The sequence below is a fragment of the Mercenaria mercenaria genome, chromosome 6, assembly GCF_021730395.1.
Source record: "Mercenaria mercenaria strain notata chromosome 6, MADL_Memer_1, whole genome shotgun sequence".
Classification (NCBI taxonomy): Eukaryota; Metazoa; Mollusca; class Bivalvia; order Venerida; family Veneridae; genus Mercenaria; species Mercenaria mercenaria.
This window is the reverse complement of record NC_069366.1, coordinates 32,686,082-32,700,964: the sequence shown is the minus strand read 5'-3', so window position 1 is coordinate 32,700,964 and position 14,883 is coordinate 32,686,082. Positions and strand designations below refer to the sequence as shown.

General features: G+C 36.1%; 1 protein-coding gene across 1 annotated transcript in view; it reads left to right on the top strand.

Annotated features, from left to right (window-relative positions):
• LOC123549226 (origin recognition complex subunit 6-like) overlaps positions 1–14,883 on the top strand; it is a 49,222-nt gene that overhangs the window by 22,966 nt on the left and 11,373 nt on the right. The window contains exons 2-6 of the mRNA XM_045337142.2: positions 1,770–1,908; positions 5,731–5,894; positions 10,307–10,393; positions 12,774–12,886; positions 13,163–13,231. Of these exons, the coding sequence (XP_045193077.2) occupies positions 1,770–1,908; positions 5,731–5,894; positions 10,307–10,393; positions 12,774–12,886; positions 13,163–13,231 (572 nt within the window). The remainder of the gene's footprint in view (positions 1–1,769; positions 1,909–5,730; positions 5,895–10,306; positions 10,394–12,773; positions 12,887–13,162; positions 13,232–14,883) is intronic.

Genomic DNA, 14,883 nt, shown 5'->3' with positions numbered 1-14,883 from the left:
GAAGCTACCCTTTTAGGCAGAATTCGAGACACAACATTAATTGCAAGTGCCTATAATCTGTTTGGCAGTAAGCAATTAAATATGATTGACTTTCATTAATTAACGTATCGCCTATATTCCGAGTCTGAAGGGCGTGGAAATACAGCGACCTTTATCGATTTTGTACAATACCCTGTCACCAGGTGCCACCGATATGACAAGATGTTGTGTACATATCAGCCACCGATGCACTTCATGATAAATTGACAACTGCTGTATTTACTCTTAATTATATTTTCTAGTCTTTTCAATGCCGCCCCAGCTCCTTCGCCCTTGAGTTCTGGTTACCACAACTGAAGTGACACTGTATTTATTTTCTGATGGTCCCATCCATTAAGTTATGGCGAAACCCCATTTAGTTAACTAACCAGTATCAAACTGCAACATCTTGCACAGTCTCTCGTGAGAAACTGATTACATCATGCAACAGTTCAGAGCACATGGTTATTTTTGAAATTCAAGATCAAACTTTTACCCATTTATGAATTTAGTTTAATCATAAACATAACTATTTTCGATAAAATTCATAAAAATACCTCATAAGGTTTAAATTCTCAAAAACGGTCAGTAAATGATTCTATACCACCTGGTCACCTATTTGTTTTCAAAATGAAGAGTACCCTGATCAGGTGACAACTGCAATGGAATGGCGGACAAAATATTGCAGACAGGTGAAACTTGTGTGTATAGCTTGTTTTCAAATTACGTTGCATGGATTATTTTATGCCTGATCAAAAGAAAAATGGATTAGAAATACTTTAAAGTAAAAGGTGAGTCCATTGCATTTCATTTGATGAAGTTATAGCGTGACGGACTTCTGGCACGATTCCAGTTTGGTTTCAGTATGGAATTAGTTTCAGCTCAGAGATCCATAACAGCATATAAACATCCCTGAGCTGAAATTTTTTAGCTAAATGTGTGTGTGTGTGTTGGGAGGTGAGGGGTATAAATTCTGACAGGACCAAATGGGGGTATTCTTGAGGAAGGGGATGGGGGTATTTTTCTGCCCCATGAGGTTCTGGGACGATCTGTGTATGAAAAGAATTGGAACCACTGCCTTACCCTTGCATGATCGTAAGAGGCGACTAATAGGGTCTTAACACTTGGTTTTGCTGTAACTCTGTGATTCCAGCAGGTATGCAAATTTTGATTCCATACCGCATGTCTTTATTTCGATGTAAATGAGATATGAAACCAAAATTTGTAGTCCTTTTTGGTGCCATATAACCTATACTGTGTTGGAGCGCTGTAAAACCCAAATAAAAAAATAAATTCTTCAAAGGGGGTTGGATATTTTCAGAATTTCTGGAATAGCCCATTCCCCTCTCTGCACCTGCCAATATTTTTAGTCTTTTTTAAAACACACTGATCATATGTCTCAAACATTGAATAGCTAGGTTTCGTTACAAATTCAACATGTTATAAAAAACTACCATTTTACTTTAAATGCAATAAAAAGTAAAGATGATCGACTTACTCCAAGCATTTCAACACAAATAGCGATGATAGAACAATTGAGACAGTTTATATCTAGCACTTGTTCACAATAAAGGTGTCGGACAAGATGTTTTATAAGGTAACAAAGTGTTTTTCTACTGTCTGCAAATCTCAAAACTCATTTCTTACAAAATAATTATGGCTAAATATCCAGTGAGTGTCTAAATAGGCTAATTGACACAATGTCATATCTGTTCTTTATTTCTTCTACCTTGTATGATTTAAATTTTCAGAAAAGCCAAGGAATATTGTCAGTTGGTAGACATCCGGAGCAGTAGTGCTAGCTTAGCTGCCTTGAAACTGACTGGATCATGCAAAACTGTAGCTTGTCTGGAACTTGCTGCGTCAGCTTGCAGTGCCCACATTGACAAAGTGAGATCAATTTTGCAGGTCATGTTTGATGCTAGATTTTGACATTTATTTTGAAAAATCTACTTCTGAATGGAAGTAATTATGTCTCCCCAATGTAATGGGGGAGATGTATTGATTTAATGCTATCCGTCTGTCTTTGTCAGTCTGTCCGTTTGTCTGTATGTATGTCACAAAGTTGTGCATATTATGAGTATGTTCCCATCAGTGTTTTTAGCACAATTATGGACCTTGATTCATCAAATTTTATTATGTTTTAGCCTGTTCTCTTTTATAGTAGGGCAGATTTACATCAAACTTCACAGGAATTACCCCTGCCAAGCCCACTTACAAGTGTATATTGTTGAAATGTTATGATTCAGTGATTTTCTGTGGATTTATAACCCTTAATTTGTGGCATTTAACAGTTTCTGCATGGTAAGTGGTGGGAGATGTGCGTTTTTCATGAAAAACGATCTTTAGTTTTAAACATGTTAAATGTCATTTTGTTTCTCATCAAAATATGTGGTGAAAGTAAGAATCCAAAAACACGAAAGGTGTGTTTTTTGCCAATTATATAATAACCATTGTTTGCTCACATCTTTTTTCCCCAAATTTCAGGTAAAAAATTCCTTAATATACCATTTAAAAAAGTTGGCGTCTGTGTCTAGATTCCTGGTTAAAGTTTTGATGCAATATCACTTTATAATTTGGCGTCTTCCCCTCAGAAAATTTTCCCCCAAAAATTAATTTTCCCCAATCTCCAGTTTAATCAGGGATCGAATTTAGTGGTCGCTAACTCGCGAAATTCGAGTAAGAATAAAAAAAATATGAGTAGGAAATCATGGCACTCGTATATTTTCACGATCACATTTGAAAATCGACGAATTCGCTGAAACTGTCCTTTGCTCTTTAAAAGCGCCTTTGGGATAGTTATTTTACCGATAATCACGTGACCGCTTGTAGACGCTTGTCGCTGTTACAAATATAAATTATCGGATATCTAAGTAAGCGTCTAGGCGATATTTGTTTTCGTTTTGGTCGGTGATTCGCAACTGCGAAAATGGAGAGGAAAATTAAGGGATACCTAAAATGTTAGCGACATTACGGGCAGTGACCTGAAAGAACTTAAAACTTCCAAGTCCAGCCAGAAGTCCAAAGAATCATCGTGTACTTTGATTCGTACTACAGAAACCAGAAAGTCCCGGCCTGTTCGAACAGTGAAAAAGTTGGAAACGGAGCTGTACATTTAACTTTTATATGAAACCAAACAACAACTTAATAAATTTTGCACGTAAAACAGCCTTTAAGTAATTGCAAGTGGAACCCACCATGTTACTAGTGGAAAAAATGGCACTAGCAAAAAATTGCTAGTGGGAAAAAAAGTTAAATTCGATCCCTGAAATAGGATAACTTAAAATAAGAATTGCTTTAAAAAAATCTAATGACTAATTAATGTACAGTGTAAAAGCAGTATTACATGATGCATATAATATTGTGAATTTTCCCCAAATTGGCCTCTTTTACGTGATTTTTCCCCATTTGACCAGCACCCAGCGTCTTCCCAAGCTCCTAAAAAAAGCCCTGAATTGTCGTTACTCAAAGGAGTTGCTTCAAAATTCAAACAGATGACTGATGAATCATATCCTCACCCTTAGTGAGATAATCTAGCACCATTATTTCATGAATTTTACTCCCCGTTTACCTAGACTTCGAACATACATTTTTTGTGCCCATACACTCCGTCTCTGTGATGGCTTTTGTTCAAACCTGACCTGAATCAGTTGGTCCATATCATCTGTTTGAAACTACACAAGATCCATAACTCTGGCACAAATGTTTCATGAATTATGCCCCCTATTTTACATAGTTATTAATTAATCCAGTGGTAGCTCATGCCCTATTTCGCTATCCAGTATCATCAAAATAATTGAGCATGATGTCGCCTCAGTTCTGGTTTATTGAGGGGGGAAAATGAAACATTGTATTAACATTATAATCTTTGTGAAATGTTTCCCATAACGCATGTTTTTACTTCACAGCTGCCCATATTAGATGTGAAATTTTTCATTTTGTTCATTTCCTTTAAGTTTGGCATAGAATGTATATGTAACACTGAAAAGTTATATTAGTAAGTGAAAATAAGTGTTAGATACTGGTAAAATGTTGCAGATTGTCTAACCAGTTTTAAGCTCTGAAACTCAGATAAGTGATATACGGTAGGGCCCTCTTGTTCAAAAGTAGTTTCTTGTTACATTGCTGGTTAACAAAAATTTAAAATATGTAATGTGTAATGTGTTATATAAAATCAGTTTTTTCCTCATGCATATTAATATCACTTTTTCAACCGTGAACAATCTGTTCTCTGTCAATCTTATTAGAATCATATTCCTATAAACGCTATTCATACTTTATGGAAGGTCATGTACTTTAGTCAGATTATTTAAGCAGTTTGATTTGAAAGTAACAACACAAGATTATTATGCCCCCCTTTGAAAAAGGAGGGGTATATTGTTTTGCAGATGTCGGTCGGTCTGTCGGTCGGTCGGTCGGTCGGAATGTAGACCTATCCGTTTCCGGATGATAACTCAAGAACGCTTTGGCCTAGGATCATGAAAGTTGATAGGGAGGTTGGTCATCACCAGTAGATGACCCCTATTGATTTTGAGGTCTGTATGTCAAAGGTCAAGGTCACAGTGACCCTGAATAGTAAAACGGTTTCCGGATGATAACTCAAGAACACTTGGGCCTAGGATCATGAAAGTTGATAGGGAGGTTGATCATGACCAGCAGATGACCCCTATTGATTTTGAGGTCAGTATGTTAAAGGTCAAGGTCACAGTGACCCTGAACAGTAAAACAGTTTCCGGATGATAACTCAAGAACGCTTAGGCCTAGGATCACGAAAGTTGATAGGGAGGTTGGTCATGACCAGCAGGTGACCCCTATTGATTTTGAGGTCAGTATGTCAAAGGTCAAGGTCACAGTGACCAGGAACAGTAAAATGGTTTCCAGGCAATAACTCAAGAACACTTGGGCCTAGTGTCAGGAAAATTGATAGTTAGGTTGGCCATGACCAGCAGATGACCTCTATTGATTTTGAGGTCAGTATGTTAAAGGTCAAGGTCACAGTGACCCTGAACAGTAAAACAGTTTCCGGATGATAACTCAAGAACGCTTAGGCCTAGGATCACGAAAGTTGATAGGGAGGTTGGTCATGACCAGCAGGTGACCCCTATTGATTTTGAGGTCATTAGGTCAAAGGTCAAGGTCACATTGGCCAGGAACAGTTAAATGGTTTCTGATCTTCTTGTCCAAAACCATAGGGCCTAGGGCTTTGATATTTGGTATGTAGCAAAATCTAGTGGTCCTCTACCAAGATTGTTCAGATTATTTCCCTGGGGTCAAATATGGCCCCACCCCTAGGGTCACATGGTTTATATAGCCTTATATAGGAAAAAACTTTGAAAAACCTCTTGTCCAAAACCACAGGGCCTAGGGCTTTGATATTTTGTATATGACATCATCTAGTGATCCTCTACTAAGATTATTCAAATTATTCCCCAAGGGTCAAATATGGCTCCGCCCTGTGGGTCACATGGTTTACATATACTTATTTACAGTGTGCATATAATTTCTGTTCCTTGTGCAATTACTAAATGCATCAAGGGGGGCATTTCGTGTTCGACGAGCTCTTGTTTTAGAATCAGGACTAGGATAAAAAAGGATAGTGCTTTCATATTTCAATTTGTTATAAAATATTTAAGGTAAGGGCAGTCTTAGGGTATGTAGTGGAAAGGAAACAGTATTTTATTTTAGGCCTAATTATGCACAAACACATTTCAGAATGCTGCAATCAGAACATCAGGGACCACTAAAAAGCTGTACACAATGTGTTTGAAGACAATAGAGAGTATACTGGACATACAGCAGGTACAGACGGTACGGGATTTAGCCGTACAGTTTGGATGTACAGGGGCAGTAACTCTTGCACAACAAGTTTTGAAAAAGTAAATATTTGTATTATATACTGTATAATCCTTAAATTTTGTTTGCATTTAGTGGTTTTGGCAATTACGGCATATTTTGTTCGGATGAATAAAATAAATGAAAATTTTGGTTTAACAGCGGTGTAACTGTTTTAAGTTATGTAACCTATTTTAGTTACTTTTTCAAGCATTTTATAACCTGTATTAGGCCTTTTATTTTTTATTTTTCGGTTTACGGAACCGCCGCTAAAAAAAAACGAGTTTTCAGAAAAAAAAATAAAATTGGAAAAACATAATTTGTTTTATTTCCTCCGCTATGACATGAAAGCTTGCAGAAGAAAAAATGCATCGCTTATTCCAAAAAAAAAAAAAATCGTTCTTCGAATACCCAGCCCGGCGAACGAGTCAATTCAACATTGGGAATTCCTATAATATCTTATGCATGACGTATACGTCCAATTAAAATTTCCGATATATACTGCGCCCAATCAGCATGTTTGTTACGCAACGAAACGTTTAAAAATGGCTGCACCCAGGGCCGTATTATTTCCAAAGTTTTGAAGTAATTTTAATGAAAATGCAAGAACATTCAAAGTTGCGACGTAGTGCTTTCCTTAAAAAATAGCCAAGTGTCGGTGATATGCAGTCTGTGTTTATTATACGACTACGTTTATGGTAACTGTCGTCCCAGTAGCGCAATGCATATTACGGTGATTCTTATTTCTATGCACCGCTAATAATTTGCGCGAACATGAAAGCATTTTCCCCCGAAAAATATCATTTAAAAAATATCTAAATACAATGATGACAGTACTTTTGTTTGATGATATAAACTGGTACAGGGGACATCAAAAACAGTGTAACTGTGAGGCCGGTAAGCAAACGTTTAGCCTGTCCAGCTTTTTGGCGTCAGGTAACCTTTTTGTTTATAAGTTATGAATTACATATTTTTAGCTCGACTATTCGAAGAATAGTCTAGCTATTCTACTCACCCTGGCGTCGGCGTCGGCGTCGGCGTCACACCTTGGTTAAGTTTTTGCATGCAAGTACATACAGCCATCAATTAAAGGCATATAGCTTTGAAACTTATTTTTTCTTTTTCTAGGTCAATTACCAACCTCTCTGGGTCAAGTCCCATAACTCTGACATGTATTTTGAGCAAATTATGCCCCCTTTTGGACTTATAAAATTTTGGTTAAAGTTTTACATGCAAGTTACTATCTCCAAAACTAATGCAGATATTGATTTGAAACTTCACATGTGTCTTCGGGATTATAAAACTAGTTGATAGCAGCAAGTCCCATAACTCTGACCTTCATTTTGGCCAAATTATGCCCCCTTTTGGACTTAGAAAATTCTGGTTAAAGTTTTGCGTGCAAGTACATACAGCTATTTCTAAAAGGCATATAGATTTGAAACTTATTTTTTCTTTTTCTAGATCAATTACCAACCTCACTGGATCAAGTCCCATAACTCTGGCATGTATTTTGGGCAAATTATGCCCCCTTTTGGACTTAGAAAATTCTGGTTAAAGTTTTGCGTGCAAGTACATACAGCTATTTCTAAAAGGCATATAGATTTGAAACTTATTTTTTCCTTTTCTAGATCAATTACCAACCTCACTGGATCAAGTCCCATAACTCTGGCATGTATTTTGGGCAAATTATGCCCCCTTTTGGACTTTGAAAATTCTGGTTCAAGTTTTACATGCAAGTTTCTATCTCCAAAACTAATGCAGATATTGAATTGAAACTTCACATGTGCCTTCGAGGTTATAAAACTAGTTAAGAGCAGCAAGTCCCATAACTGATATGCATTTTGGTCAAATTATTCCCCCTTTTGAACTTAAAACTCTTTTGATATTTAAACTTTTTGGGTAATATTTTCCTGCTTCTGGGACAATATTTCGAATAGTCGAGCTTGGCTGTCTTACGGACAGCTCTTGTTTAATGAAATTATTATACGTTATAGATTAACATCAGGTAGATTAACGTTGATTATAGATGTAATTACTGTCTTTTCCAATGTTGTTGTGCAGTAGATGTGGCAAGACAAATATTGACTAACAGAATTTTCAAAGATCATGGCAAAGATGAACTGTTGTGTTACATTAGGCCTATTCATAAAATAAATTAACAAATGCTAAGAAAACCTTAAGAGGAAAGGCAAGGCTTCCAGTTAACAGACGGGCAGAACATAGGCTAGGTGTCTTTTTACCAGATGGTTAGGCACTTCCTATTCCTAACTTTTAAAAAGATAATTGCTTATTAGGCACAGTGCAGTGTATGTTGTCAATCATATAGTTGTACCCCTACGTTTCAGACTGGGTCTAAAACAGCCAAGTTCCTTGATAGCTGCTGAGTGTAAAATCATATATCCATGGGTTTAAGATCTGACAAACAGTGTTGTTCAAATGTGGGGAATATTCGATTCTCCCATCTGTTGTTTTAACACTATATGCAGTTTTTATGTATATACAGTACAGTCCTTTCAAGAAAAATGTTACAGCTAAACTGCCCTGCTGTATATTAATGTAATTTTACAGAAATACAAAGACAAAATTTTTTCTCAAGGAGCTACGACAAGCCTCAAGGCTCATTTTTAATCAAATATAACCACGGTCGCAGGTATTTTTGAAGTAAAAAGCATTAAATTTGGAAAAGAATATTATAACATGCAGCCTGTGTGATGTTATGTAGAATTTACCCATATTCCTTTTAAAGGTCCGTTTCCTACGGAGAAAAAAAAGTTCTGATTCTGTTTTTTAATTTTTTTTTTTTTTCCCCTCCTACGACCATGTGTCATCCTGGCGGTTCGTAAACCAAAAAATAAAAAAATAAAGTCCTTAGTTATAAAATATAGTTAACTCAGGTAAGTAACTAAAAAAAAGTCTTTTTGCTGTTCTCACAAAGTGACCTTTAAAGTGAAATTAGTAGCAAACTGTGGTTAATCAAATTCTCTTTTAGTCTGAGCATAACCAGATAAGCATAATGGGATATTAAGAATTTTATAGCTTTAAAACTTTTGTGAAACTTTTATCAGCCTTGCATACAACATTTTACTGCATATAGCTGGAAAGATAATGGGTCAAGGATTCAGGAAATAATTGCATTAGTCTCATTCAAAATGAGGAATTGGCACAGGAGGGCTTTGTAATATTTTATGATAAGTGAAACAAGTATGAAAGTTTAAACAATAACTCAAATGGGTTATAAACTGCGATAACTTGAAACAGTTACACCCCTGACTGTTAATAGGGATTTTATCTCGTGGAATGATGCAACCAGGAAATTAATGAAAATTACCATGATTGGCATGAATATTTTTGCTTTCACGGTATGTGTACCATTATTGTAGGCTAAAAGTCACCTAAAATACAAGAAAAAATAATTAATGAAAAGACAATCCTTTGCAGTTTTTGCTCTTACAGAGAACTTAAGAGATAGGCTTTATAAGATATTAAGACACAAAATCTGAGCATCCACCTTAAAACGATGGCTTAATTCATGTATGAGATGCCAATCATTTTACTTTGATATATATATAGGTTTGAACCATTGGCACATACAGTACATGTTGATACCAGAACATTGTTTTCTTTGATTTGACCTGAAACTTTGATGCCAGTCATTCTACTGTACCCAAGGTTTTTAGTCCCCTACTGTTGGAACACTGGAGGGGACTATAGGAATGCTGTCCAACAGTCTTGTTGGTCTGTAAATCTGGATCCTGCGATGACTAAAAAAATGTTCAAGATAGGTTCATAAAACTTTGTATGTGAATAGACGGCAATATGTAGATTATGCACATTCATGACTTATGATTGTAGGTCAAAGGTCAAAGTCACTATTGAAGGTCAAGTAAAAGTTGTTTTTGCTCCATAACTGATATAATTTATGCATTGATAGATTATCTTAGTGCTACATACAAACGTTTCCCATGATGAGACACAATGTGTCAATGCATGATCTCTGCTTGTCGGTTAAAGGTCAAGGTAACTGTTCAAGGTCAAGTAAAAATTTGTTTAAGCAATTGCATTGAAGGATTTTTTAGTACTAGACAGAGATGTTCCCCATGATTAGACTGTGTCGCGCACATGACCCATGATTGTTGGTCTAAGGTCAAGGGCACTATTGAAGGTCAAGTAAAAAAAAATTTAACTGGAAATTAAAGAAAAAATTCCATACTTGCATATATTCTGCATATACTAATATCTAGCTTTGTAAGTTGTGTAGTGTTGACGGTTCCCAGACACAGGCATATCTTAAGACGTTGACAGTGGGAGTAGGTGTATCATTTCCTTAAAAATATATGAAAAAAATTGTACAGTATTAATAATTAAAAAGTTGTTTTAAATAGATTGTTGTTGAATTACATTGTATTACATTTAGTAAAAAATTAAGAACTACTGCATTCCAATTATGAATTTATAGATACCAAGAATCACAAGCTGTGGATGGTGATGACATGGATTTCAACACAAGTCTCTTCCAAGGTGCTGCACTATGTGTCGCCTGCAAGTGAGTGATTTATTACACACCCAGGTACAAAGTATTTTGGAGGGGGGTGCTATATTGGAATAGTTGGGCATGCCTGTTAGCATAGTATCCTCTCCGTATCTTCTCCAGAAATTGCTGGGAAGATTTTTATAAAACTGGCAGGTAATACAGTCTAGGTCACTAGGTCCAGGGTCAGGGTCAAACTTGGAGGTCAGTGGTCATATATCTTAAATTTGATTACGCTCTGTATCTTCTAATCTTTTCAGTTACTGACCTCATTAAGATGACATGCAGAGTGCACAAGCCAGGTCAATAGGTCAGAGGATAAGGTCACACTTGGAGGTCAAAGGTCAAATAGCTTAACTTCTGTCCACTCTGTATAGATTAAAGTGCTTGAAAGATTTTCTTGAAACTAGCATCAGATATTTACCCAAACAAGACATGCAGAGCATAATTTGACCAAGGTCACAAAGGTCAAGGTAATACTTGGGAGGTCAAATATTAAAGAGCTTAAATTCATGTTTGCTCTATATTAACCTCTGGAAGGTTTTTCATAAAATTAGCATCAATTGTAATCCTCATCTAGAGAACATGCAGAGTATACAACGCAGATCATAAGGTCAAAGGTGAAGGTCACAGAGGTCAAAGATCAAATACCTTAACCATTGGAATGATTTTCATAAATTAAGCATCGGTTGATAAAATCTTCAAGACAGATTGCAGCGTACTTTCCAGGTCACCAGGTCTATGGTCAAGGTCACAATTAAGGTCAAGATCACTTCATTCTGCTTTCCCTATATCAAAATGATACCTGGGGATATTAATCACCTTTAGTGATAGCTCTAAAAAATGTATGTTAGTTACAAGCTTTCTTGTTTTGTTTTCTGTTTATTAACCAGGTTTTCAACGAAAACCTGAGTTATTAGATTGGGGTAGATGTCGGTCGGGCGGGCAGGCGGCGGTGGTGGCGGCGGCGTCAAACTGGTGTTTCCGGTCAATAACTTTTGTTTCGGTAAAGATATTTGAATAAAACTTGGTTTGTATGTAGCTTATATCAAGACAAAGGCTGGGATTGATTTTGGGCTTTCTGGGGTCAAGGTCAAGGTCACTGTTACTTAAAATAGAAAAAGGGTTTCCGGTCAATAACTTAACTTAGGAATGAGCTATCATGATGAAACTTGGTGTATAGAAAACTTATATAAAGCTGTAGCTTTGGATTGATTTGGGGGTTTCTGGGATCAAGGTCAAGGTCATTGTTACTAAAAATAGGGTTAGGGTTAGGTTAGGGTTAGGGTTAGCATATCTTCTACATGCATGGAGAGATTTTGATGAAAGTTGGTACAATTGTTCACCATCATGAGACGGAGTGTCATGCGCAAGAACCAGGTCCCTAGGTCTAAGGTCAAGGTCACACTTAGAGGTCAAAGGATACAAGAATGAAAACTTTGTCCGGAGCATATCTTCTTCATGCATAGAGGGATTTTGATGTAACTTGGCACAATTATACACCATCATTAGACAAAGTGTATTGCGCAGTTCCCTTCTTTAGAATTACTTCCTTTTGTTGTTACTATAAATAGCTTATATTGTAACTTTTTCATTACTAGACGTAGGGAAAAATCTAGACCACTTTTCTGTAGTACAACATGCATGTTACATCCAATTTTGAGGTGTATTTTGACCAATCTCTACCTGGTAAGGATTTCTGTGTGGACTTACAATTTTTTTTTTGTATTTTTTTTTTTTTTTTTTTTTAAGATTAACTTCCCTTAGTTGTTACTATAAATAACTTATATTGTAACTTTTTTATAATTGACCGTAGGGAAAAACCAAGACCACTTTTCTGTGGTACAACATAGTTGTTACTTTCTAATTTTAGGTGTATTTTAAGGTATCTCTACCTGGTAAGGAGTTTTTTTGTGGACTTAGAAAAACAAAAGAATTACAATGATTACTAAACAACCACAAAATTAAAATTACATCTGCAAATACAGGTGCTAGAGTAAAGAAATTTGCTGTGACGGGCGTATATTGTGACATTCTGGCACTCTTGTTTATTCTTATGAAAAGTGTTGAAAACCTGGTTTTGTGGCATTGCCGCGTTTCTTGTTAATATCATTAGCAATGTGACCTAATATAGCTTTGAAGCATCCAAATAAGTTACATGTAGACTGATCTTTCAACTTCAGTTTATATTCAGTCTATCAGATGTACACATACATATTTCCTGTAATATGAATAATTTTTGAGTGTCAAATTAAGAATAACACATAGTAAAGCTTTTACAGAGCAAGAATAAGCAAGCAGAAATTTTGAATAATACAAGGTTTAGTTTCTTAAACATGTTGACTAAAGAAGTAAGCTTATGATCTTCATGTTAATAAAATTTTTCCGTGCACAGAAAATTGAAAATTAAAGTGGAGAGAGTGAAACTGAAGGAACTTTGTGCAGTGAAGAAGACATGTTTTGAATTACTGGTGGCAGATATGGAAAAACTTGCAGTTTCTATAGAAGGTAAAGATTAAACATGATGATGTTGTATATGAGAGGTCATGATAAACTTTTGGATGTAATCTAAGTGTAATATGATGGCACCCACCACCTTGTATTTATAAGTTGGTCAGGTCTGAACAAATGGAACTTCTTACTCAGCAAATTATTTTTCTAGTGTATATTTTCCAGTGAATATTAATATACTAAAGAAGGAAAATGTAGATACAACTGAAGTTAGTGTTGTTAATATTAAATATTAGTGTATAACATTTGATGGCAGAATTTTTTGTTGTACAGGAGAGAAAAAAGTTCAGCCAAATAAACGGAGTAAAACATTGATGGATGATGTCGAGAGAAAAATGCAAGGTAAATGTTATTCTAAAATAGTAATTTGTGATACGGTCAAGGCCATTTGTTAGCAGTATTTTATGAGATTCAAATTTATATATATAAAAAATCACACTAAAAAGTGATATCATTACTTTAGGGTGAGATATTGTTATAATTAGATGATCCAGCGTCAGTAGTCCTGCGTCAATTTTTAGCTCATCTGATTTTTTGAGAGAAAAAGAGTTATTGTCATCACTTGGTCGGTGTCGGCGTTGCCTGGTTAAGTGTTATGTTTAGGTCAGCTTTTCTCCTAAACTATCAAAGGTATTGCTTTGAAACTTAGAACACTTGTTCACCATCATAAGCTGACCCTATGCAGCAAGAAACATAACTCCATCCTGCTTTTTGCAAGATTTATGGCCCCTTTTGTACTTAGAAAATGTCAGATTTCTTGGTTAAGTTTTATGTTTAGGTCAGCTTTTCTCCTAAACTATCAAAGCTATTGCTTTGAAACTTGCAACACTTGTTCACCATCATAAGGTGACCCTGTACATCAAGAAACATAACTCCATCCTGCATTTTGCAAGATTTATGGCCCCTTTTGGACTTAAAAAATATCAGATTTCTTGGTTAAGTTTTATGTTTAGGTCAACTTTTTCTCTTAAACTATCACAGCTATTGCTTTGAAACTTGCATCACTTGTTCACCATCATAAGCTGACCCTGTACAGCAAGAAACATAACTCCATCCTGCTTTTTGCAATAATTATTGCCCCTTTTGGACTTAGAAAATCAGTTTTCTTGGTTGAGTCTTATGTTTGTCAGCTTTTCTCATAAACTATCAAAGCTATTGCTTTAAAACTTGCAACAGTTTTTCACCATCATAAGCGGACGCTGTACATCAAGAAACATAACTCTATCCTGCTTTTTGCAAGAATGATGGCACTTTTTAGACTTAGAAAATCATGGGTAGGACAATATTTCTATTATACAAAAAAATCAGATGAGCTTCAGCACCCGCAAGGGGGTGCTCTTGTTTTAGCTTGACTTAAGGAAGTATGGAGAGCTGTCCTACTCAACCCGGTGTCGGCATCATTCCGTGTCTGCACATTGGTTCAAGTTTTGATGAGCCTGCCCGCTTAGCTCAGTGGTCTACGGATCTCGGGGTCGCGAGTTCGATCCTCGGGCGGGGCGTATGTTCTCAGTGACTATTTGATAAACGACATTGTGTCTGAAATCATTAGTCCTCCACCTCTGATTTATGTGGGGAAGTTGGCAGTTACTTGCGGAGAACAGGTTTGTACTGGTACAGAATCCAGGAATACTGGTTAGGTTAACTGCCAGCCGTTACATGACTGAAATACTGTTGAAAAACGGCGTTAAACCCAAAACAAACAAAAGTTTTGATGCGCTTTCTCTTTATCTCTGTAATTACTTGATGGATTTGTTTCAAACTTAATTTAATTATTCCTCATCATCACCCACATCATATGGCGTAAGGGCCATAAACAGTTTCCGAATGATAACTCGATTGGGCCTAGGATCATGAAAGCTAATATGGTGATTGGTCATGACCAACAGATGACCCCTATTGATTTTAAGATCATTTGGTCAAAGGTCAAGGTCACAGTGACCTGGAACAGTTAAATGGTTTCCAGATAATAACTCAAGAACACTTGCTCATGAAAG